Source organism: Pieris napi, chromosome 2, assembly GCF_905475465.1.
Source record: "Pieris napi chromosome 2, ilPieNapi1.2, whole genome shotgun sequence".
NCBI lineage: Eukaryota > Metazoa > Arthropoda > Insecta > Lepidoptera > Pieridae > Pieris > Pieris napi.
Genome location: NC_062235.1, coordinates 4,972,565 through 4,999,313, shown reverse-complemented (window position 1 = coordinate 4,999,313; position 26,749 = coordinate 4,972,565). Strand labels below are relative to the sequence as shown.

The 26,749-nt window shown below is 33.6% G+C and overlaps 2 protein-coding genes across 3 annotated transcripts in view; both read right to left on the bottom strand.

Annotated features, from left to right (window-relative positions):
• The window catches only part of LOC125056489 (GAS2-like protein pickled eggs), a 115,445-nt gene that overhangs the window by 38,771 nt on the left and 49,925 nt on the right, over positions 1-26,749 (bottom strand). Inside the window, exons 1-2 of one of the 2 annotated variants that reach the window (XM_047659614.1) lie at positions 19,292-19,440; positions 4,056-4,272 (exon numbers count right to left, since the gene is read on the bottom strand). In XM_047659614.1, coding sequence (XP_047515570.1) covers positions 4,056-4,238 — 183 coding nt within the window. In that variant the 5' untranslated portion in view covers positions 4,239-4,272; positions 19,292-19,440. Of the gene's footprint in view, positions 1-4,055; positions 4,273-19,291; positions 19,441-26,749 lie in introns of those variants that run through there. The other variant, XM_047659622.1, reaches the window with a different exon arrangement.
• Positions 4,292-8,297, bottom strand: LOC125056484. Its single transcript, XM_047659601.1, has 2 exons — positions 8,022-8,297; positions 4,292-7,923 (listed from the first exon to the last, which is right to left on the bottom strand). Exons 1-2 carry the CDS (start codon positions 8,191-8,193, stop codon positions 4,562-4,564), a joined length of 3,534 nt encoding a protein of 1,177 aa, XP_047515557.1. The 5' UTR covers positions 8,194-8,297; the 3' UTR covers positions 4,292-4,561.

Genomic DNA, 26,749 nt, shown 5'->3' with positions numbered 1-26,749 from the left:
CATAAAATTTAAATAATTGTATTATTCTATTCAATATTAAAGACTAATAAAAGTCGATATTCTAAATATACAACTATTGTAATAATATTAGCGATACCTTTAGACGTTGTACACACGTTTTAAATATAAAAACTTAAAAAAATTCATTAATCTAAACCACTTGAACATACACCAAAAATTTCATGAAATTCGGTCCAGCTTAGGACGAGTTTAATTACAAGACACGCACAGAAGTTTTATATGTATGTATATTATAATTATTAAATTTCTATTTTATATTATTTACAATACATTTTTAATTTAACTTTACTTCTGATAAGTTAATTTTTCATAATATATATTTCTTTTCAACATTGTACTAATATAACGCGTTTCAATATTGTATAATGTGTTTTTAAAATGTATGCTACTCGTATAAATTAAAATCAATAACACTATGTAAATTTAATAAACAAATAAACCTCGACTATTCAATAATCATACAGTAAGCTTTATAAATGTCACCTGATTATCTTGAAATGCATTTTATTTAAAAACTGCGTTAAACAAATTTTGCAAAATAATGTTATTTTTCTACGCTCCATTAATTAATAAAGAGTTAATATGTTTTAGTTTTCAGGCTTTATTCTTATAGGCATACGAAAAATATTATTAGCACCGATACAGCCGGCTGTTGAAAACTCCACCTAGCTCCCCTACATATATTATAAACCCTCATTATCTTCTAATTCTCAATCAATGCAGCAGCAGTTCCATTTAGCATTCCAAATAATACTCAAGCACCCAAATTGACTTGACCTCTTTAACAGTAAAATGGTAAAAATAGACAAAGTGACGTTCTTGCGACAACCGCTAATGACAACTTGCGACATTGACAAGGCTGTGTTACGTCACATAGGACGAATATTGTAAGCCTATGGTAAGTTTTGGAAAATGTTCTTAAATCAAATCATAATTTACACGGAACCATAAGCACGGCACAATATTTTTGACAGCGATGTTTACAATTGACACAAGTATTTTTGCCGCCATTTGCTGTTATAAGAATCAAAATATTTTTAATAACGTACAGATTATAGAATATCTATAATATAGAATAAAAGTATATATAAAGATATAGAATTAATCTACTATTTAGTAATCAACGGTTTTTCCCAGATTTTCGTGGTGTTTAAAAGTGTAACGCCCAATGATTCAGTATAGTTTTAAGAAAGTGAGTCAATGTACACTTTTACAGACTATCTAACGAGGAAATTCTTAATGGCATATCTTATTTCCGAATTAGTCACGTTTAAAATAAAACACTGGATTTCATAGCATACTCATAAACAAAACTAAAGAAAAAAACGGTCACTTGTCGACATATTTGACGGCAATATTTTTGAAAAAAAAAACCGAGATGGGATCGATATGCATTATGTCATGATTTTATAAAGACTGTAACCTGTAATTTAAATCGTTTGTTTGTAATGATATAAATACTTTTTTTTTTTGAAACAAAAGGTAGGTAATCTTATCGAAGGCATAAAAAACCAAAACTTCGTTGACAAGTTAAAACCTCCAACCCCAAAGGATTTACTAGAATACACCAGTCTCAATAGTAGGGGGCAAACCATTAAATTAAAAAAATAGTCATGAGCCGTCTAATACAGTTTTACTTATGTCTTCACACAAGTTAGTATCACCGTATAGAATAAACACAAAACCTCAAACAATTAATTGTTTGAATTAATCTTATTAAGTAGTAATTAATAAGTAGTCTTTGAGATCGCTACTTCTAGATAAATTTTCTGTTAACCCCGTTAAAATTGAATCATTAAAATTCCGCGCCAAATTATTGTTGACAAAATGCAAGCAAACATGATAAAAAAGAAATGGTTCCGGATTTGAATAATGTCAAGTGGTTATCACGTTCATATCGATATTTTATTGGCCTCTTTCGATAGCTCTTATCGCGATACGATAAGCATGTTATTTTACTTTTCATCAATGTATCGCCGCGCTGGCTGGCTTATAAATCGTAGGTTTCGTACGAAAAACGATTTTCCCGCGTAGCTAATTAAAATCACACCAGAGCCTTCATCCGGTCAGATAAACTATTGCGCCATTGACATTGAATGAATTAATTTAATTATTTTAAGATTAGGCCTAGTTTCGCAATGGATCGTGACATTTCTTATGTATCGACCAGTATCGCGCGTGTACACATTTGTTTATCATATTGTGCAAAGGTCATACTATCCGCACTCAGATTTTAGGTCATGCACCAATCATATGAACGCTCAACGCTACTGGACGTGGTTTTTCGTTATGTTGATAAAAATATGCATCCTTATTAAGCTCAGTCGACTGATTCATTCTTAAAAGATGGGTTCTCGGCAAACACCAGCATTAGCAGACATAAAAGGAATATTTTAAGAAGTTTAGCGTTACAAACTATGTGTTTATGTTTTATGCGGGACGTTACCATGGCAACGACCCGTTAAAACGTACCAACCTTATTTAACAAACCAGCTTTATTAATTTGGTAAAAACGTGCTTAAATTATTATAAAGGATAAATTTAATTTCATATTTTTATACACGGTAATATCAAAATCGTGACAAGAAACTTTTTAATTAACTGTAACAGCAATGGAACCCAACTGCTTTAATAATTGTATCATAGACCTCAATGACCTTGTACTTTTGACAGATTCTGTCATTTGATCACCTTGATTTTAACTAATAAAATAATTGACAATTCCGAGAATACAGCAGCGCCAGGATTTGTCAATCAAAATTAATGCAAATTCCTCTGTTTCTGTACTACACGAAAACTTAAATTCAAATTATTATATATTTATTTAATCTAACACGGGTCCCGATTCGATTTTTTCAGTACATGCGAATTTATTAGATTATTTAGTTTCCTCAAAACGCTTTACCAAAGTTGTGATTAGCGGGGGTTAATAATGAAATCAATTTTAAAATTCTTTTTTTAAACTTGTATTATTATTTATTCTTCATGGTATGGTATAACCTCGAAAAATAATGATTGAGTTATTCATTAAATTATCTCTATTTGTGAATTGTTGTCTTAGGTGTACGGAAGGTCTGTTATTTTATTTTATTATTTAAAAATAATTGACTATGGTGCGATGATGGTGTACATATGGATTTATGTAGTTGTTATGCTTTTCATATATTTTAAGGTAAACAACATAACGCTACTATCATTTACGTAAATTGCAATGTCACAATATATTTCCAATTACGTAAAACAGGTAAAAGTTATACAAAATGATTCAGCGCTATTCAAGAGCTATTATCCTCGAAGATTTATTTAGCCTTGTTCCCGCGAACTAAATATTTGATGGTCTAAGCGTGAGAGCTTAATAATATTTTATGAATATTTTTGTTTTATCTTCTTGATAAGTAGCTGATAAGCATATACCAACTAATCGGTTACAATTATTGTTTCGCCATGAACCGAACTATGTGGTCCAACCACTGTGGCATAGTGTGGCGGTTAATTGTTCAATATAACTCAGACTCAAATCGCATAATACATATTAAAGATAAGATTCCATCCTATCAATATTTATCTACCTCGATTTACCGTTAAAATATTAGTTCTGAACTAATACTCTACTAAATACGTTGTACTTTTTATATAAACGGCTCATATATAAGAGTATTTCCTCCGACTCTGATTTTGTTCATTTTGGAGCTTTGAATGTTGGGCCTTGGGGTTCAAGTGAACGGGCGCTTATTAAAGTTGGCACCTGGTACAGATGACACCCGAGCTGGTGCCTTCCCCGCTCAACAAATAAGTATCGCAATACAACAAGGAATTGATGCCAGCATTAAAGATACACTGCCACAGGGACCAACTTTTTTTATTTGTTTTAATTTTCTATGTAACAAATTTTTATCATTATTAATACTATGTAGGTTAAGAATATTGTAAATACTGTATGTGTGTGTTGGAAATAATTTATAATATTTGTTTCATGTAAACGCATGATCGCCTCAGTAAACGCCGGAATCATTTAAATATTACTGTATACATACCCTGCACAAAGCGACGCCAGTGTCCAATCTATCGAGAAAATTGTCAGCATTGATCCTCAGTTCAGGGTACAGGACTGTCAGCCACTCAGCCAGGTCCTCTTTCATGGCATACAAGTACTCCTCAGAGGACTTAAAGGGCCTAAAAGGCCTGGATTCCAGGAGAACTGCACCTACGGCCGCCATCTTGATTTCGGTTACTCAGTGGACATTACTGGTTCTGAAATAGGAAAATTTTATATTAATACTAGCTGACCCGGCAAACGTTGTTTTGCCATATAAATAATTTCTATGTACTTTCTAGTGCCGACAGAAAATAACTAACCTATTTTAAGTGTGTAAGGATGTGGTATATGCACGAAATAGGTGTGTAATGCTGTGAACGATAAGGGAATATAGAAATAACAAACGCCAAGCACTATATTTATTAATCATTCATCATAATTTATTTCTCTAATATATATATACGTATCATTATTCGATAAGAACGGCAACACTATCAAAAAATATCAGTCTCTTAATGCTACAGCATGAACAATATTTTTTGTTAGCCCATCTTTAGCTAACACAAACAAACTTGATGGTTTACCCACTCGAGAGCATGCCACGTATAATTGTCCGTGTGAAAAACATGGCGTGCTTAAATCTAAGCCACAAACCGACATCGTTTGGCCTTGGGATTTATTGATGGTCATGGCAAATGCCAATCGAATTGGAAACTGAACACGCTTTAATTGAATTGGCACATCCGTAGGTATTATAGGAATCCGTGGTATTAATATGTTTTCACCTCGGAACTTTCCATTTAAAATGCTAGCTTCGATGACGTTCTTCATTAATTTTCGAATGACCAATCGCGTACCGTTGCACAGCCGTGGCGGGTTCAAATTGCGAAGCATGATAATCGGAGATCCAACCTTTAATTGTAAATTATGCGGTGGCACACCTGGCAAATCCAGTGAGTTCAAAAACTCTGTCGGAAAATTTACAGTTTCGCTCGCATCGCAAACTGTGTCAATAGATTTATATGATTCCAAGTTCCCTGGCAATAACTGTTGTATCTTCAGATTCAAATTGTCAACGTCTACATTTTTTGCCGCTAAAATTGCTCTTTCTGCAAGCCACTCATGATTTAAGTACTGTGTGTGTACATCGGGAAATATTTTTTCAATGAGAGTGTCTTGCGAGTCAACGATTGTGCAAAAATCTGTCGGTAATTTTACGCATCCAGTCTCATCTATAGTTACTTTTCCATCACCGATATCTAGGAGTTGTTTTGAGAATGTTTCAGCGGATGGATCTTGAAGCATTTGAACGCGCATATTTACTTTCAGCTGTACTTTTTCAACATTACGCCACAGTGTAGATGATTTTAAGCAAGCATTAATCTCATCAGCGTATGTTGAACGTGGAATGACGGGAAGTGTTTGCCTGAAATCACCTGAAAGGACTAACAGAGTGCCGCCAAATAGTTTGTCGTTGTTTTTGATATCTTTTAACGTCCTGTTCAACGTCTCAAGTGAATGTTTGTGCGCCATAGTACATTCATCCCAGATGATAATTTTACATTGTTTCAGCACGGTGGCCATGGACGATTGTTTTTTTATGTTGCACACTCCGTCAGGGTTATTTTGAATATTTAATGGCAGCTTAAATACTGAATGAGCTGTTCTGCCTCCATCCAATAAAGTTGCAGCAATGCCTGACGATGCAACGGCCAATGCGATGCCATTATTTGATCGTATTTCAGCAAGAATTAGCGAAATAAGGAATGTTTTTCCAGTTCCACCTGGTGCATCCAAAAAGAAGAATCCACCTTGTCCTGCTGAAACTGCGAGCATAATGCGGTCGTAAATGATTTTTTGTTCCTCATTCATTAATGGGACATTGCGAGTAACAATCGCCGCCATTTCTACAGTGTTGTACTGCATTTCACGATTCATTTCCGTGTTCATGAAATCAGATACAGCTCGATCTGGCGAATTCATACCGAAATGACTGAGTGATAAATTAGCAATTATAATGCAGAGATCTTCAATAGCAATCAATGCTTCATTGTACATAGCGTCGCTGAACGTTATCGTTACATCGTTGCATCGTGTACGATGTTGATGCAATATATCATCAGTCATTGAATCTTTGTGATTATTCCACAATATCTGTGCTCGAGCTGGAAAACATGTAGTTAACACTATAGCGAATAGTAGACGAATTTGTATTGCTGTACAATTTAATGCTGCTTCAGCAAACATACATTCCCACTGGTTGTCGTCTTCCAGCAAGCCGAGTGCAAGGCACGCATCTTTATACGTTGAATACTGTTGCCCATTCACTTTCCGTATATCTTGAAATGACAATGGGCCAGTAACATTAACCAACAACAATCGAAGATAAAAGCATTCAGTTTGCTTTGGATTGACTGTAAATACTCGCCCCAGAGCGTTTGATTTAAATAAATTGGGACATGCATCAACTGGGGAGCCTTGCTTGCGGGGCATCCATTTTTTTGTTTGAGCCCATGTGAAATAGCATGGTACTTGTGAATAGAGTAACGTTCGTGCAAAGGCACCAAAATCATCCGCACGATTACACAATTCGAAAAATTCAGTGAGTGTAGTTTTAGGTGGATTTACAGCACGATCAATTGCTGTCTCGTTCGTGAAAAATACACGCTGGCCGTTTTCGAGATGGACGGCTAACTGAACAACTGCTGGATCCCGTTCATGAATCGGGAAACCAAAGATACGCCAAGCAGCTTCATTGGAGCTGATGTACCGACCAATTTGATAAAGTGTTATTTCATCGTTTTTATTCACTGGTTGAGCATTCACGTTAGTATTTTCCACTCTAAACACAGCCATATCACTGCCTTTATGGACATACTTGCAAATGTATTTAATGCTCTTGACAGAACTGCAGAACTCAACATTAATATGAGCATTGTATGTCTTGCTCAACAGAGGTGAATATGGTACCACCCAACGATTATCAATGTCAATGTCTGTGTTGTTGATGTTTTTAATAAATGATCGTCCGCCATTATCGGGACTTCTTCGACGATATATTGGATATCCGTCGACATTTGTGATCGTATCGTTCGTGAAATCTTTAGGGAAATTTTTAGTGCATTTTCCATCTGCCATGCAAGGCGATGTACGATTAAGAGTACCGCATGGACCATGAATCATGTTCGCTGTAACAATATCAAACAGCAGTTGGTCAGTAGACGGATCTGGAAGTTCTGCAGAAATGATACTATCGATTTCTTCAGGACGGATTTTATCGATTAACCAAACCAAAATGTGAGCATGAGGTAATCCTCGCTTTTGCCACTCAACTGAATACAGCCAGCAACGTGTGCGGCCGAATACATGTAATTTAGTAATGAAACTTATTAAAGACTTCAACTTTTGTTTGAACACACGTGCTGTAACGTCATGACGATGGATTGAATTTTGGCCAGGCAATAGCAAAGATTCAATCTCTGGCCATTTTGGATTACATGTAAACGTGATAAATAAACACGGTCGTCCATATTCGCGCACGAAAGTCAGAGCATCCTGTATATATTCTTGCATATGACGTGGACTGCCCACATACGATGATGGTAGAATGACAGAGTTACCAATTTCGGCAGCGTCAGCGTTGTTGTTAATAGCGTCCCGCAAGTGAATGTACTCTTCCGCACGCAGCTTAAGTTGATTATATCGTAAGTATCGTAGTCGTTCGCCTTCTATCTTGGCGTACATGTCGACCATGAATTGTTGACAAAGCTCGCGACATCGTAGAATGACGTTGTCCCGGCCGCGTCGAATCATCAATCGGTACGCATAATAATCTTTCGAGCTAACGTTCTTGTTTGTTTCGGCTCCTGTAATAATATATTTTTAAATATTAGATTAAATCAATTACGATAAATAATTTAATTTTTTTTTAAATTAGTAATCAAGTTTAAAATGAATGAAGTACCTGATACGGGATCGCGTTGTTTGATATTTATGCAGTATCCGTCTTGTCCCTTCCAGAACATTAGCGGATATTGGAGAGCATCATATGAACGATGTGTATCAGCAATGAACTGAAGATTATTACTCCTTCTACGAACCACAATTTCTCGTGCACCTGTACAATCGCCAACCATGATTCCCGCAACGTCGTCAACAACAGGTGCATTAAATCTACGAATATGCTCTCCAGCTGGTGTTTTATCAGGATTAATGACAATAGCGTGGTTATCGTTTTGTAATTTATGTGTGATTTGAATATTTTCAACAATTCATTGTGCTCATTCAGTAAAGCGTCCAGTTCGCTCACGATGCGTTTGGCAAAAAATGAATCAAGGTTGTTATAGTCACAACGTGCATTCACACGATTGGCAAGTGCGCTTCCGGAATCCTCGCCGCCCATAAAGTAGATTTGTAAAAATTTATGTGCTTCGTTTGGCATTGGCAGTAATGAGCCTATTTTATGATAAACTTGGCCTCTAATTTTAAATGTAGAATTGTATTGTTGACCAAGTGAATTAGTATTTCGAACTATTTCTGTTGCTCCGAACGATGTCATTTGAAAGCATGAATTGAATGTTCGAATGGACTTCAAGAACACGTTAGAATCTGGATCCGTGCCGATAAGTAAACCGTTCAATGGTTCCGGTGGTGTTTCAATGTCGGGTAGTTGAACTTTTCCTGACGCGCAACACATCCCAGCTGGCTCGTTTTTAAATTTAAGAGCATGACAATTTGAACATTCTTTGTCCATAGCACCAATCACCACTTTTGTATGGGCATAATATTCCACATCAGGCTCATACTGGAATGCTAGCCGCAGGAATGAATCATATGTAAATGCTCGGTGTACCTGTTGGCGTTGCTGGTTGTTTGTTCTGCGTCTATTGGCTGTGAATCGGCGTGATTGTCGTTGTTGTAATCTTATCACTTCATTGCGTTCAGCTCGTGTATCTTCAGATTGTTCTTGACGCAATTGCGCCATGCTCACACGCGCATCAGTATTTTCTTGCTGGATTTCTTCTTCAGTTCTTTGGGATCTTAAATTTCTCTTGCTTCTGGTTTCACTTGTATTACGGCTCAAATTAGCCCCTTTGCGTTTTCGTGGCATTGTTCGCTGTACAAAATACACATAATTAGAACTAACAAAATTACTTTAGAGTGAAAAACATCGTAATTATATTGTTATTAACAAAAAAAATATACTTACTATAAGCGTACGGTGTCGATCTGAACCACCGCCGCTATTCTCGAAATGAAACTCGTGGAGTGGAGTAATGAATGTTATGTTTATTGGCCGAACGTTAGTGATGGTGATACAATTATAATACAGCGAAGCAAGCTTATAACTAACGTCCGTCCGGCACGGCTGCGTAAATCTATCTGACTGTTATACAAATAATAACTTAAAACTAATGCCTTAACTACCACGTTGGTAAAAGGGGCCGACCGACCCTTCCGCTACCTGCGCACCCGCCGACGGTTTCCAAGAATAACATCTGGCTTGCAGCTTTATTCGTCGGCTTTCTAAACTGTATTGTTCGTTGTCCGTAACACTTACAACAACACAAAAGTCGTTGTTGGTAGGAGCCCCTGACACGCGTTGAGTATTTTTAGGTTATAATTAATAATAACAGATATTATTAATATTATCTTATATTATTAATTTACTATTAATTAATTAATTGTATGATTAATTTAAGAGAGTTATTATAATTAATAATGAGAGTTACACTGACATAAAAAAATAACAATTCTAAACGTCTCTATACTTAGTTTGATACATAAACACACATTTACATTAATGATGGCCGACAACTGTGGAGGGAGTGAGAGAAACAGGAGACCGGCTTCGGTCTCATCCATACTCCGCGTTGTTCACTGGGTAGTTACACCGATATAGTCTGGCCAATGAGTATCCAGAGTAAAAGCGCGGAAAATTTTAAAATAATTATCAAAAAATAGGGGTTGGTGATAGAAGGGCAAAAACTTAGGGTTGTATGTATTTTTGAATATCGTATCATAAAAAAATTTAAAAAAAAAATTTGTCAAAAAAATGAAAAAAAAAAATTGAGGGGTGGACCACCCTTATTATTTAGGGGTGTGAAAAATAGATGTTAGCCGATTCTCAGACCTACCCAATATGCTTACCAAATTTCAGAGGAATCGGTCAAGCCGTTTCGGAGGAGTATGCAGACTAACATTGTGACACGAGAATTTTATATATAAGATTTGTTGTGTTGTTGTTGTAGTGGTTTTCAAATAACAGTTGGGAATTCCGAGTATAATGTATGATTTCACATATATTCCATTTATACTTATATTATAGAGAGGAGGATTTAAAGAATATAGAAGAAAGATAGATGAACTAAACTGAACCTACTGGTCTGATTTTAGCCTATCATTAGAATACTCTAATAACCCTACTAACAGTCCTAATTTATTTCAAAAATATTTAAAATAGTTACTGTCTACTGTCTAGCATTCGAAGTCGTCAAAGCTGAGAAAAGTCGTAATCTAAAAGTAAGGTAATCAATATATCAGAATTTAAACAAAAAATTGTTGTTAGTCATTTAACTAAATTAAGCCCAATGAAAATTACATCTGTGAAAACGCCAATCTTATTCCATAGATAGAACTTATAAAAATAAAATAAAAACGTGTGGCACTCGGGGACTGCCGCGGTTAAGCTATTGCATAGCATTTTTTATCAACTTATGCAATTATAATTATTTATTTATTTTTTATTTATGCAGCATTTGTTTTTCTTGGATATTTATTCAAGTTTTTTATTTAATATTATTTCAATCTACCTCTCTACCAGACTCAGGCCAAAACGCCTATATAGTCTGTCTCACTTTAACGCGTATTTGCCGTCAGCGTGTGTTAGGTTTTTTTCGTTACGGAATTTCTTGATTCGGTCGCCGCGCTCAAAGCCTGCGTTAAAATCTATGCAATAGCTTAATAAGGGCTTGGTTCATTTGTAGGTATAATATGAAGGTTTAATTCGTAAGTACAGATCGATCGTTTGTGAGTCTAGGACCGTAACTTATCACATAATACCTCTCATTAATATTAATTATACGATACGCGATACTAAATGCCAAGAACACAAATGTCTATAGTATTGAATCTGTCATAATCAAATCAATTGAGATGTCGGGGGTTAATTGTAACAACCTTGGGCCCATTATTTAAACTACATATTATAATAATTGTATATTCGCCTATGCCTGGTGGACCCATGTGAGTTGTGACTTCTTCAATACAAAGTGTCCCCTCGTGAGTTGTTACAGTTACATTTTCACACATGTATATCCTTTCTATAACATATTTTCATAAGTATCTGATTGTCCTCATTTTAACATGTGTGTGATGAGAGCAAAAATAAAAAATAATCTACAGACTCGACACACGCAAAATGACAGCAGACGTCTTACTAAACAAAGCAATACACAGAGACGTTCATTTGTTAACGGAAACTTATTAATTTAAACGGACGTACTGCCTGTTGGTAAATAACTAATCGGGCGTAAAACTTTGTTCCTAATTATATTACCTACCTAATTATATATAATTATTAATGTATGTATAAGACCTCTAAGCATGATGGTATGCTATTTTTTAATATAGTCATAATATTTACCAAAACAAATCGCTAGAGGTCGTCGCTCGTCACGCTCAAAAGTTTCCAATTCGTGACGAATTCTTGCGGTTGAGATAAATTCGCATTGATCAGAAACATTTAAAATAATTAACATTGCCTAATAATTGATCTCTTTCAACTTGCCGTTAGCAAGATATATATTGTCTATGTATATTTCTGTTTCTAATAGTTTTAATTACAACCAGCCTGAAATCGTCATGATATAGGTAACACTTTTAACATTGTTAGTCACGTTTAACTCATAATCGACTTCTTATTAGTACTTTACTTTAGTTGAAACTTTTAGGGCAGTTTCGTTTTTCTCATTACTCTAGAGTCCAGATCTTTGATTTCCTAAATATTATTTAATTAGTTTATATAATCCCGTGACTCACGCATAAGTCAGTTAGAAGTAAAAACGAGAGCAATATCATCAATTATAAATAAAATATCACAGTTCGCGTCATTAAGTAAAAACAATTGAATACTCAAAACATTATACACACGCACTAAACCCATTAAATATATTACATACAAGGAAAGCCATTCATAAAACTATAATGGATTATTGAGCCAATGAAAGTTGATTACATGACATATCGCTTCACTAAACATTAATCGTGCGTCAATAGTTTAATTCTTTTTGAACTAGAATTCACCACGCTCACGTTAAGGCTGAGGCCTTTTTAGTTCAGTTTCATTCAACGTTTAATTAGTTGAATTTGGGATTTCTTTACGGTGTATGACATATATTCTCCAACGTACTGACAAAGTACTCAGAATGTTACCCTTACAGTTATTATTTATTTGTATAAAACTTCTTAATGCCTCAATAAAAACCAGTGGCGCTACAACCCAAATGGGTCTGGGCCTCAGATTGCATTCTTTCTTTGATCATTTTTATTTCATAGACACGGACGATGTATGATAGGGAAGAAAAGAATACATCATTAAGAGGAACAACTAAGGTAGCAGATATTTCAATACAAATACATAAACTTATATGGTACAGAAAAGTGGAGGAAGAAAGTACTAAACTGGTGCCCAAGATACAATAAACGAAAAAGAGGGAGACAATTTAGAAGGTGGATAGACCAAATTTAGGAAACAGCAGGTACGTGGCAGAGGTGGCACATTGCAGACAGGTGGGATTTTGAGGGCACACAGATACCTAAACATATAAATGTGTTAAAGTCTAAAAGTATCTGAAATAAAAGGCTCTTATTATTATTTCATAGACAACTAGAAATTTCAAAAAGGTTAGTCGACATCACAGGAGACCGAAGATCTGGCAGCTACCTCGGACAAAGAATTAGTCTAGCAATTCAAAGGGGGAACGCTGCCAGTATCTTCGGTACCTTGCCTAAAGGGACTCCTTTTAATGATATATTTTAGTTTATGTTAAGTTTCGTTATTTATTTCAATGTATATTATTTTATTATTATTAGTTTATGTTTATAAGTTTAATTTTATTAATATTGTTGCTAATTACATGTTGATGTGTTATAGATATAATATATTACTAGGATATCAGCTTTGTGTCTGACATATGTCGTCAATTTTTGGATTTGAGGCATGCCGGTCTCACGATGTTTTCCTTTACTGTACGAACGAGTGTTAGATACGCACATAGACAGAAAGTCCATTGGTGAAAGGGATAAGAGTCTGATACCAACAGAACTGTCTTGATTCATCAACGCAAAGCCTAAACATAGGATGTAACTTAAAAATTTAGACAATGTAAGACGGAAATGTATTGGTAATTCCACCAAAAATAATTATTTTTTCGTTTATCAGAAAATGTTTGACATCAAGACTTAATCTAATTATTAAAAGTATATAACAATAGAAATGTTAATGCAAAATAATAATTAATTTATAATTTAATTAGACAAGGTCAGTGCATTGCGATTTCGTTGGAATATTTCAACACTCAGTTACCAATAGTTCAAGTACGTTTAAATTATTTGAATATTATTATGACTGTTAATTATTTTTTGATGAGATTACAAAACTATTTAAGCTTTGAACGGCCGACGAAAAATCTATACACACATCTTTATATATTAAGCTAAGTTTTGCATTAAACGACTGAAGAAATAGTTTATACATAAGCATTTTTTTTTTACATTTCTTTTTAAATTCTTAGTCACCAATTAATGAAATAATTGTTTGAGTTCGTTTACTTTCTTGTTCATAGAAATCCTAGTATCAGAATAAAAACAAACTAAATAAGCGTTATTTTTTTTATATTTTAATTTTTTTTATAAAACGGGGGGCAAACGGGCAGGAGGCTCACCTGATGTTAAGTGATACCGCCGCCCATGGGCACTCTCAATGCCAGAGGGCTCGCGAGTGCGTTGCCGGCCTTTTAAGAATTGGTACGAAATTATATTAAAGGCATTGGTTCACTCGTAATTTGTCTTTGTAAACTTTTAAAATTGTTTAAAAATTTAGAAAAATAAGTAACAATTTTGAATTTTTAAAGTGTGTGTGTGTATTTTATGGGTTGGAGTCAATAAGCAGCGGCCACTATATTTTCTCCTATGTTGCTCTTGTCTCTGTTCTTCACTCAGAAAAACAAATGTATTTCCTCTTTTCCCGAGCACTGGGAACTTATTTAATATCTTAAACAACTTCATGTTACGTAATATTATTTATAGAAATATGAGTACTACGATGTGATGTGTAATTATTTCTCTGATTTTCTGAAGGCTCCGGATGACGAGGTGCCTATATTTGGTTTAGTCCAGAGAATCGTGACGCCATTAATTGAGGAAAATATATTCATACAATTCCATTTAAACAACCTTGATGCAAGATACTATATTATTAATAAAACAGTTCTTAAAACCTATATGTAAGGAAATTAAGCCAGAAGATATTTATTATGACATGTATGCTCTATACGAATACATTTAAAAATTCAGACTGTACTGACAGAATTTTAAATTCTTAGATTTTGTTAAAAAAAAATTATGTATTATAGAACCTAGCATTCTAGTGATTTATGCCTAACATTAGCTTTAAGTTTTAACTTAATTTATTTTATTTTGATTTTGTAATTGTCTACATCAGTAATTTAAAAAAATGTTGTTTTTTTTTCTGAATGTATTTATGTTTCTGTATGTCAGCATATGTGTCAAATATGTAATGTAAAAAGTTTTAATAAATGAAGAAAGTAAACCCCCCTCAAAAATAGTCTTCCCTTACATGTTCAGTGCACGTTAGTCTTAAGTGCTAAACAGTGGTAAGTGTAAAAATAGAACACAAGAGCAGAGTCTCTCCCCCTTAATAGAGACTGTAAGTGTTATTGGAAACTTATGTTAAATATCCTAAAAAGTAAATTAGGTAAGACTTATTTAAGAGTCTTAAATTAAGCTAGATCGTAAGGTTCCATGATGTATCAGTGAAGACACATGTATAAAAAAATACATGTTCGAGTTTTTTTTCAACTGGTACATAGTAAATTAAAGAAAACAGATGTAGCGAATGTGGTGTGCTATCGGGAGACAAAAGGCAAGTATTCCGTCGCTTGCGTAACGTGGTGACTTCCGTCGGGTACCATCAACAAACAAATTCTTTTGTCGTTTATTTTTTAAGTACATCCTGTTTAAATAGCAATATACAGCTAATACAGTGCTTTGTTATTCACCTTAACTAATATACCTTAAATAATTTATTTATTTGTTACGGTGTTGAAACAATAAGTAAAAAATACTTTATCAAAATATTTACTCCCGCAACCCTGTGAAGATCTCACAACAGTACTGTAGATAGGGGCAGTGCTTAAAAAATATTATTGTTAAAATTATCCTTGAAAGTTTTAAAATGTGACTAAAATCAAAATGACTTAAAACGTAAATAAACTTAAAATTGCATCTAATTAGTATCTCACGTAATAATCTCGTCTAGAACGCTGTCAGATATGTAAAACTTCACGCAGAAAAAAACTTTTGACATCTCTTGAAACTACATATATTTATTTAAGTTTGATTGACGATCTAGAATACGGTCCTGAGATCATATCTCCTAAGCAGCGCTCTTCAGGTTCTAAATATAATTTCACTTTAATTATTGTACAAATTTGATAAAATTTGTGAACGCGAATTCCACTCTTTGCATTTTAATTTTTTTGCCGAAACACTAAGGATACAAAAAAAACAGAAAGGGGATTATCCTTGGTGCCCGAAAGACCCCATCACAGTAGACTTAACTTGACAACTAAGGACTTAAGAGAAAAATATAATCAATACAATAAAAAATATTACGCACAGATACTACAAAAAAATTTGCTATCTCTCCCGGTGAGTAGGCCACGCTAATCTGTGTAGCGGCCGTTGTGACAGACTCGCGTATTTACTATTTTTAAATCGCTGGTTTTTTTGCTACTAATTACTTTATAATTAAACTTATGTACCGTACATCTATATATAGGCTATCCTCACCCCGATCGGATGACTTTGTGTGGAAAATAGACTCCTAAATAAATAAATTGATAAAAAATTACATATACCCGGTTTCCAATTTGTCTTTCGTATTTATTTTAAAGTTATTCAAACAATTCTGTACCTTTTTAAAAGTCTTACTATTAATAAATTATTAACAAAAAAGGTACTAAAGTTAGTTATATATTGAAAATACTTTATTATCTTGCTACAATTTAAATTAGTATTTTCTAACATATAATTTATATTTTAACCAAAAATCCTATCTCCTATAGTATTAAACGCTACATACGTGGTTTGAAGATATTGGACGTTATTTTTCCAATATCAATATCCACAGTTGTCTATGATTAAATAAATTACTTTTGACATTAATATTTGTCGGAGCAATAGCATTGCTGTCAGCTGCCATTGTCATTATATCACAGAGCTTATTAATGAATAACGTCAAAGTCAAAGCAGTTTAAAACCGTTAATTCTTGTGGTTACTTATTACTAGATCTATAAATTAACAACTATTTGATAGTCCATAGTAATTCCGGTTTTAAACTGATTTGACTTTGACATTTTTTTTTAATAAGCTCTGTGACATAATGTCAATGGCAGCTGACAGCAACGCCATTGTTCGAACATATATATTTTTTAATATTTATAACGTTTAGTAATCTCCAGTAGATCGATCGATTTAAAAAATATTTTACCGTATATCATTATCCCTGAATATTATGTTAAGATTTGTTTCCAATATATTTAAAAATTATCTAGCCGTGCGAAGCCGGGATTGGTACTATTATAAAGGAAGAGCTTTATCTTTGTCTATAGTGTATAAACTTCCTAACTCCTCTTCCTAAAATACGATAAGGAGCTGATATTATTTGGCAATAAAAATATTCCTTATCACTATCAAGTGTCAACTTTTCAGTGTCAACTGATTAAAGGGCAATTGCTGTACCTGGCAAAAAAATATTTTACCGAATATCGTTTGTGTCGAACGGAGCAAAAACACTTATGCGTAAATTGCGAAATAATTAAAGGAAATTGATTTCCAATGAATTTATCGTGTTTTCTTTTGTCCACATATCTTGTACATAATAAAACAATCGTATAGATAATATTGATAGGCACGTTTTTATGTGATAACATTCACATTACCTTTAAAAGTAATATTTTGCACGATTAGTACAAGGGAGTTTATCAGAGATATTCTTTATTACTGAAACATTCAATTATTAGACTAAGGGTCTGTTTCACAATGTATGGATAAAGTACCAAATAGCTAAACACATAAATTATTTGGAAGATAAATTGTGCTATTTGACATTCATCGGACTCATAACTTATGATGGACTTTATGTGACGAATAGCGCTATCTGACAGTCGTGAAACGCAACAATAGTGTTTATCCTGCCAGTAATAAATAGCTTATTTGGAACTTATGTAGAACTTATCCGTAGATTGTGAAACAGACCCTAAAATGTATAATTTTAGTATGTTCACATTTAAAACTACTGGTAACTAGGACATTCTGCAACCTCAAAGGAATGATGTTTGAATACCCGACGAAAAAATAACTGTTTCAGAGTGGTATGCCAAAGGTATTTACCCCGATGGCGCATAATACATTTTCTTATTAGAAATTTTTCTAACTTTTATTGAAACAGGCAATTCATTAGCTCTATCTAAATAATATCAAATATTTTTATTTATATTATCTAAAGTATCTAAAACTTTTATCAAAATCCGTACTTAATAACAAATTCCATGTTAAGATAATATTCAATTCTATATTTAAATCATCGGATAGGGGCCGGTCCCCGGGGCGATTCTCGAAATAGCCAAACTGAAATATCTTATTTCTTTGGAACTTTGCTTCAAGTCCTTCGCTTAGTTCCACTTGGAATGCAAAATACCGTGCTTTTGTATAGTTACTATATGGCTATAAAAATATTTCAATATCATATGAATTAGTAAGAATAGTTTATCGATTATTTGTTTGTTATTTATTAAAAATACTATTACATTTAAAAGACAAGCACTAAAGAGCTGTAAAAAACGCAAACTTGGGATAATTTGAAATAAAAAAATTGCAATTATATGCATTCAGATGTATTTTAAAATGTGTTATATTTTAATTCAAAAGTTTCTTAGATGAACGCGTTGACAAAAAATATTTTTCACTTAAGATTTTTCCAATGACGCTTAAAACGTTCTCTAAAAAATTTTAGAAAGTAAGATTTCATATTTACACTGAAATTATATTAAAATCAATATGAATTTGAAGTAAGCGTTGTTTCCTATTCACCTAATATCTATAACGAATTAAAAACTTAAAATGAGGAATCTTTCTTAAGTAAAATATTCTTTAACGGTTTAAAATGTGATTAAATTCCAATGATTTTTCATATTTCGTTTACATGATTTTCAAATCCGGTAGAACAATTGTTTCTCTATTACACATATATTATTTTTAAGGCTAGTTTTAATTAAAGTGAATAATGGTATTAAAAAACTTGTACTAATTATGTTGTATACGCTTTAGCTTAGTATTTTAAATTCCAAATTTACATTACGACATAAATTATTGCAAAAACGTTTTTAATATTTGCAAGAATATAATGTTAAATTAATAGTTGCCTAAAGTCCATTCTTATATTGTATTTTGTCATTTATCAATTTCCGGTTTTCACCCAATTTAACCGTACGTAATTATTAATTAATAAATAGTGTAATTATTTATTATCTCGATTGACGGTATTTTATAAATTATTTTGTTTACCCACGTTTGAAATATTATATCTGAAAAGAAATAATTTGTAAAAAATTATGTAGCGCACACACGGCGAAAAACTCCCTTTATGTTCCTTTAATAGTGAATAAAGAAATATATTTTAAATATATTTCGATCAGTTAAAAATATATGCATATATTAACTTTTTAATCAATGTTTTATTAGACACAACCTTAATCAATAATTATCATTGAAATGTGACGTAAACAATGATAAACTTTATTTCTATCCGAATAAGTACCTACTGACTAAACGATAAGGGCTCCTAATAGGACACAATGCAAAGTAATTTGAGTCATACTATATAAAATAGTTGAAATATATATAAGCGTCAAAATTAACAAAAATAATACCTCAAAATTTAAAGAAACTCGTCGGTCCACGACACGAAAAAAATCCGTTATTAACACAGCACTTATCGCGATATCAAGAAGCGTTTTAAACAACACGTGCACTTATGCGGAGCGCTTGTGGCAGACTGGCTTGAATGAGTCGGCGCGTGCGTTGGGATGCGTATGCGCAGGGCAGGTGGCCTTGAAGAATGCAATTTCGAGATTTATCTCAGTTTTTAATCGAATTTAGAGGCGGCCTTGTATTTCTCGATTTGGGCGTCTACCTGAACATCTGCGGGATACAATGTAGCAGCGGGTGACCGATTCTCTAGTAAAACGGAATTTAAAAATCTATAAAACCGTTTAAAGACTTGGGTGCAAAAAATATGTGAATACTTTTAAAAGCAACTTTTTTAAACAAAAAACAGTACATAAGATGTTTTAAGGTACCTTACCAACAAGAAACTAAACGATATCTTAGCCTTTAAATTAAACCATTGAAAAATACTTGCATTCATGATAAACAAATTACATATTCTTCCTTTCTTCAATAGGTTTATATAGCCGATCTCAATTGTCTATAATTCAATATCAAATTGAATCAATTTATTCCCTAAATCAGAGTTAGAGTACCATTACACTATATTACATGTTATATTTTTACCAATAGATTCGTGAGTAAAGTATATGTGTATTATTAATTACGAAGAGGTCGCAAAACTCCAGCCAAAACCCACGCGAGCTAAGCTGCGAGCGGAAGCTTTTTAATAATACTCTGCTCTAATTTTTGGTATATTATAAGCCTTCGAAAAAAGAGCATTATCTCAACCCTCGGTAACACAAACAAGGCGTGCTCCATGGGCGGTTAGCACTTCATTCAAAGTGTCCTGTTCTTTTTTTCCCATTAATTTACCTATTCCCTAACACGGAAGAGAAATTCTTAAAGACATAACTTTAATTTGCTGGGAATATTCCATGGGATATCGAACCTAACTTACTTGAAGTTGCTGAATCTTTGCTTGCTATCCGTTCGCATAGATTCTCCAGGTACATTCTGACATTCGATTGGCCTGTTTGTATGCCTCTTGTGTCATAAAAAAAAACATTTTTTTTTCTCTAGCCTCGCATATTAAATAAGCCGGAGCTGCGGAGGCGGTTGTTAATATTCGTTTTTTTGTGTAGGTAGCTATTAAATATGAAACTTACAAATTAACTTTTCCACTATTGTCACGATAGAAACTTGATGAACGTGGGATGGTTTCTTTGTTTCATTTCTTCTCATACTTTCTGTTACGCGCATTAACACTATTATGAAAGAGTTAATTAATTTAACAATGCTGAATCTCTGATAACATTACTTAATAATGCGAAAGTGATTTTTTTACTTTTAAACAGATCGTTCGGTTCTTGGAAAATAGGAGACAAAAATTTAAATAAATAATGATTTATATTTTTCCATTTGGAATTATTATTATTACTATGTAGGTTATTGTTAATACTCTATATTTGCGTTATTATATATTTTTCACAGACTATAAAGTAGTCACAATATATAGATAATCATTCATATTTGACTTCGACATATTCAGTTTACAGAATCCACAAGAGTTGTATTGTCCATTATTTCTTCAGAATTTTTCTATCGAATTAGTGTTAAGTTGCTGTAATGGTAGGAAAACGCTTAAAATAAGTGTTTCCTATAAAATATCAACGACGTAAGCTAGAGTATCGTTTGACAAAAAATGTGTCGAGTATACAAATTAATAAACAATAATTGTTCAAAACTTTATGACACAGGACTTTACATTTCGATTCCTTTAATGGTTGTGGCCTTTTGGCCTTAACTAACCGGACGAACCATATTATGCACGGCGTCTAATCGCTAAGTATGTAGGGCGTTAATCGGCGCCAGACACAACCGCGAGTTGTATCGCCTTACAGCAAAACTAGGCCTAATGAAATAATTACCAGGCTGAAGGTGAGCGGTGTCTTTTGACAATCATTGATCCGTGATATGCAAGGTCAATACTATTTACAAACTAATATAAGTCTATGTTTATACGTAATAAGTACTAAACGTATACGATAATATACATTTCTATTTATCAATATTTAATTTTTATTGTGTAGGTTATGTTAATAATTAATGGGTATTATGTATATACAATTTCAATCAAATAAATAGGTAATACGGAGACGCACGTATTGGTTGATGAATCTTCAGCAATGGTTTGATGACCAAGTCAGAAGCGCTGCACCAGAAAGTACTCTTAAAGTAAGTAAGTAGGTGATCAACACCTTCGAAAGAAGATGTCACTATAAGAATCAGAATTTTTGACAAACTTTTTGACTAATTATAAAAATAAACAAAAATTAACCGCAAACTATGTTGCTAAGCGCTAAACTCGAAGACGGCTGAACCAACGCGAGTATTTTTAATTCTTTGAACTGGTTTTAATGGAGAGAAAAATTAAAACAACAACAGAACTATCTAAAAGCCGGATTTTATTCCGGAAAAGCGAACAGTTTCTATGGGGTAGCATAGTACAATGTTCCATATTAATATATAATATAATATGTAGGTATAAAGGTAAGTAAAAATATCATAGGCGAAGCGAAGTTCGCGGAGGCAGCTAGCATAGGTATTATAAATATTATCTTTTAGGATCTATTAAAACTGCAAATGTATACTACTATTTTACACATTATTTTTTAAATATATTTCATAGCTGATTCCCCGATAGTGTTGTCGTCGGAGGTAGTAAATAAATTACGTATATGTAACATTTACAGCAATTTCCAGAAAGATGCCTTGGTTTTATTTTTTTAATTATCGAAAAGGGCGAAACAACATTTGGAAGGAATAGTTATTCGTTTTTTAACTAAGTTTAGTTATTGAATAATATTTATTAATAAAGGGTATAATTTATTTTATCAATGGTACTGACGAGAACTACAATAACGAGGAATAGGCAAAATAAATAAATGTGTAAATTGAAATAAACTAGCTTTATTATTATTATTATATGTTATGCTATGTATTCGTTATATATGCTTTATATTTTGAGGCGTTTCAATCTAACTTCTGAACTGATATTGATTAATTTAAGTATGTATATTATAATCTTAAGTAAGGATGAACGAAACGAAACGAAAAATTATAAGTTTTGCATATACAATTTGTTTCAAAAATAATTGATATGATTTCATGACGCACTCTGACATTGCACAAAATTCCCGCTTGGGCTCCTCTATAATAATAATTACAAGAATTTAAAAGTAGGGTAATGAATACGGTACAGGTGACACGAGAGCGGAATGCAAGCTGAAAGGGCTATTTCAGTGACGCAAACGCTGACAAGCCGAGAGCTATGGATCGCGGAAGTATGACACTAAATGATAGCCACTATGAAACCTGGGGTGTTATTCTGTTATGTGTGATATAAACTTCCAAATTTCTTTAAAAATAAGTACTAAGTACACAGTAGCAATAAATTTCAGAACTAAAAACTTAAGCGCCTAGGGCACTTACGACTAAAAGCGGCCACTGACGATACGTCCATTAATCCGAATGGAGTAGTCGTCGTCCAAAATCGTCCCATGAATGGTAAAAAAGTATTCCATTTGGATGGACGTCAGCCAGCTCTGGATTTCCAAAAGGATTGAAATCCATGCGTCCAGGCCAAATGGACGTCATCCGTGGCCGTCGGTCAATGGCAGAAACGTGCGCCACGCCATATGGAAGCAGTCCGAATTGTCCGTGAATGGGCGAAACGGCGTCCATTTTTTTGAGGTTTTTGTTTCAGTTTATGTTTTGATGTCGATGGTGGTGCATGTGCTGTGTATTTGTCAAGCGTTATAATTTTCTTTTTATTATGTCTTTGTCCGCGCGTGACTTTGTGTTGGAAGTAATAGAAAAATATAAAAGTATTTCTATTTTTAAATAAATATATTTATGAAAAAATAAATAAAAGTATTTCTTTGTTTCAACCAAACCTTCATCCACCTTCTCTTAGGTTTTTTTTGTCTTTTTAATAAAATACACACAACTGCTGCCACCAGTAAAGTATTGTTATCCATAGTATTATTTATTTCCTTTCCGTACGATTGCAAAGTTCGAAGTGACGCCATGCATCCAAATGGAAGTATCGTGAATGGTACCGTATCTCGATAAATTTCCATTTGGAGTGCATCCAAGTCTACTAAATGGACGTATCGTCAGTGGCCGACTTAAAGTGCACAAGTACAAGTACAAATATGTTCTGATGAAAATACGGCGAATTTAGCGAAATATTGGTGTTATTTCATATCGATTATAAAAGTAAATAAATCAGTGGTAGCGCCACCGTTTCTCTCAGCCTCAGCCTCGCTACAGCCTCAGATTCCTGTATCAGTTTCATGATCAATTGTCAATCTAATAGGCAAGTTAGTTGGTGATCCTTACCAGGCCTCTGTGCCTGACTGTTGACGCCGTCGACTGTTTGGGCCTAAGGCAAGCCGGTTTTGCTCACGAAGTTTTCTTTCAACGTTCGAGCGAATTTTAAGTGCGCACACAGATAGGTAGCCCATGTCTGCACAGCCGGGAATCGAAACTACGACCTCAAGGATGAGTGTCGCACGCTGAAGCAACAACTGCCCATTTTATGAAACATTTATTATTATCTGTAGCAACTAAACCCCTATAACCCCTTTCTTCGTTAGGAGAGCATAACAGTAACCTTTCGTAAATGACGTTATGTTATTTAAATTACGTTCAAGTAGCGACAGAGTCGAGTTATCATATCGATTAACAAAGTATATTAAGCCTTTATTAGCAGCTGTTTTTACAAAAACAAGCAATGAACTATATAGAATTTGGCAGTTTCGTTGAACAAATTCCAATTTTGCAAAATTTGCAGCTGTCTCTAAGTATGCGGTTGACATTCATTTTAGGAATGACACGGGTCTTGACAGGTGTTACAGAATGAATGTGAAGGAATATTAGTACTTGAATTAAATAAATGTTTAGTAAGTGGTCGATATTGTCTCAAAAGGGACATATTTTTGAAGTTATACTTGTTTTGGCGCGGTAGGGAAAAATGATGAGAGTAAATTTTTACGATCCGCACGCATACCAATCACAAAAAACCGACACCTGAAGTTAGCTATAGTCAACAATTTAGTTTTTTAAAGTTATACTTCTTTTGGCGGGTTAGGGAGAAATGATGAGAGTAATTTTTTTCTATTGTACATAGAAAAAAAATTAACTTTTATTTTATTTTTTATTATTAAATTAAAAAATTACGTTACAACGTAGAATAAGGCGAAAGATAAAGAATTTGAAAAAAAATTGTCTTGTTATGCCAAAGAAGTATAACTTCTAACGCCTGTACATAAGTACATACACGTTTTTTTTATTTGTTTCATTGATATTTTGTTATTTATTATTGAACAACCCAAAACAATTTTTGTTTTATCTGAAAGCAAACTAAGGACCCCCGGATTATACGTCATGTGTGATAGCCACTATACCACATAGCCATGTCGAGGCCTGATTGTGAAAACTGCTTCAAAAATTTTCTAATCGGTTTTAATTCGGATTTATTTGAATAGTACTTATTAAATATATATAAAAACTTAAAACGTATACGACGAGACCTATTAGTTATATCATAGTCACGTAGTAATAAAACAGTCGTTCAGCCACATTTGAAATCTTAAGACCTTATGTGATTGTCAATGGGTGACATGACAGATGACAAAAAGTGTTACGCCCATTACACGGGTCAAAACAAAATTTGATTTTGACTAAATATGAAATTTTGGTATTTTGGATTTTAATTAGACGAAAAAAAAATGACTTTATTATATTTAATAATCATTTTATTTTGTATGTAGGAGACCGATAGAACGATTTTTTTCAAAATTTGTGGTGTTCATTTTTTATTGATCCAAATTAATATGTTTATTAACACCTGATTGTTGTTTACCGGATGAGCGCCATCTAGCGGGACTACGTGTAAAACCCTGCTTTAATCCCGCGGTATTTTTGAAAATGTATTAAAATTTATAAAAAATCATTCAAATGATTACTATAACTACGACAAAAACAAAATGTATTCCAAAAAATGTATTTTTTATCGTTTTCGTGCATAATTAACCGATAAATCATAAAAATAAAAAAAAATATAGAACAGGGCAAACGGGCAGGAGGCTCACCTGATGTTAAGGTATACCGCCGCCCATGGACACTCTCAATGCCAGAGGCCTTTAAGAATTGGTACTCTCTTTTCTTAAAGGACCCTAAGTCGAATTGGTTCGGTAAGAATTCCGTGGGCTGGTATAAATAAACTTTAGAACGAAATTTTTCTTAGAGTCATGTTATAAAACGAATGATTATAAAAATTTTATATTCACGTCATTTTAACGCAATTCACACCTAGAAATGCATCTTAAGTCAGTTTGGCGTTCGTCCAGTTCGCATAGTTAGTGCTAGTCACATATCTTACGCGTCGCGCACGCGGCGCCAATCTATATAGGGAAGTAAGGTCATTGCCCGATTGTCACTGCATTGTGTCCGTTTATGGGAATAATTCTAGAGATTTCATTGCACTTATATGAGAAAATGTGAAAGTTCAAAAAAGTGTCATAAAAATCGAATAAACGGCAAGAAATGCTAGGCTCAAATAATATTAGTTCTACAACCAACTTTTTTTTGGTAAATAGTACTCAGGAAAGCTATGTAGTAGTAGAAGAGGTAGAAGGAGACTTAACCGCAGACGCACGTCTTGGTTGAAAAACTTAAGACAATGGTTTGGTCAAAGCACCAAGTCATTGTTTAGAAGCGCGGCATCCAAAATTAAACTTGCCATGATGATCGCCAACCTTCGCGAGGAGATGGCACTATAAGAGAAAGAAGAAGAAAGCTTTGTATGCATTTCATACATAGCTATTCGAGTGGTGATTGCTTTATTCCAATATTACTGGTTAAAGTAGAGAACGAACGGATAATTGAAAACCAAATATAATTTAATTAACTGCTCAGTTAAAACCAGTGGTGTTGCAACCTTGTTAGGTCTAGGTCTCAAATTTCTGTATCTGTTTCATGATCATTTGTCATACGCCGTTGACTTTTTGGGTCTAAGGCATGCTGGTTTCCTCACGAAGATTTCCTTCACCGTTTGAGCGAATGTTAAATGCGCACATACACAAAAAGACCTCAGGGATGAGAGTCGCACGCTGAAGCCACTAGGCCAACACTGCTCAAACTACTTACTTAATGTATCACCACAACTTAATATGAATGCTTAAACTTGTTTTTTATTATTATTAGAAGTTTAGCATTAGGTTGAGCTTTATTGCATGTTTATTTAAAATATTGAACACAGTTTCGTACCGTAGGTTATTCTGACACGCTGGATATATATATCACGCGTCCGAGTCCTACAATTTTGGAAGCTAACTTTTGTTATTAAAATAATCATATCTAGGATTTTTGCT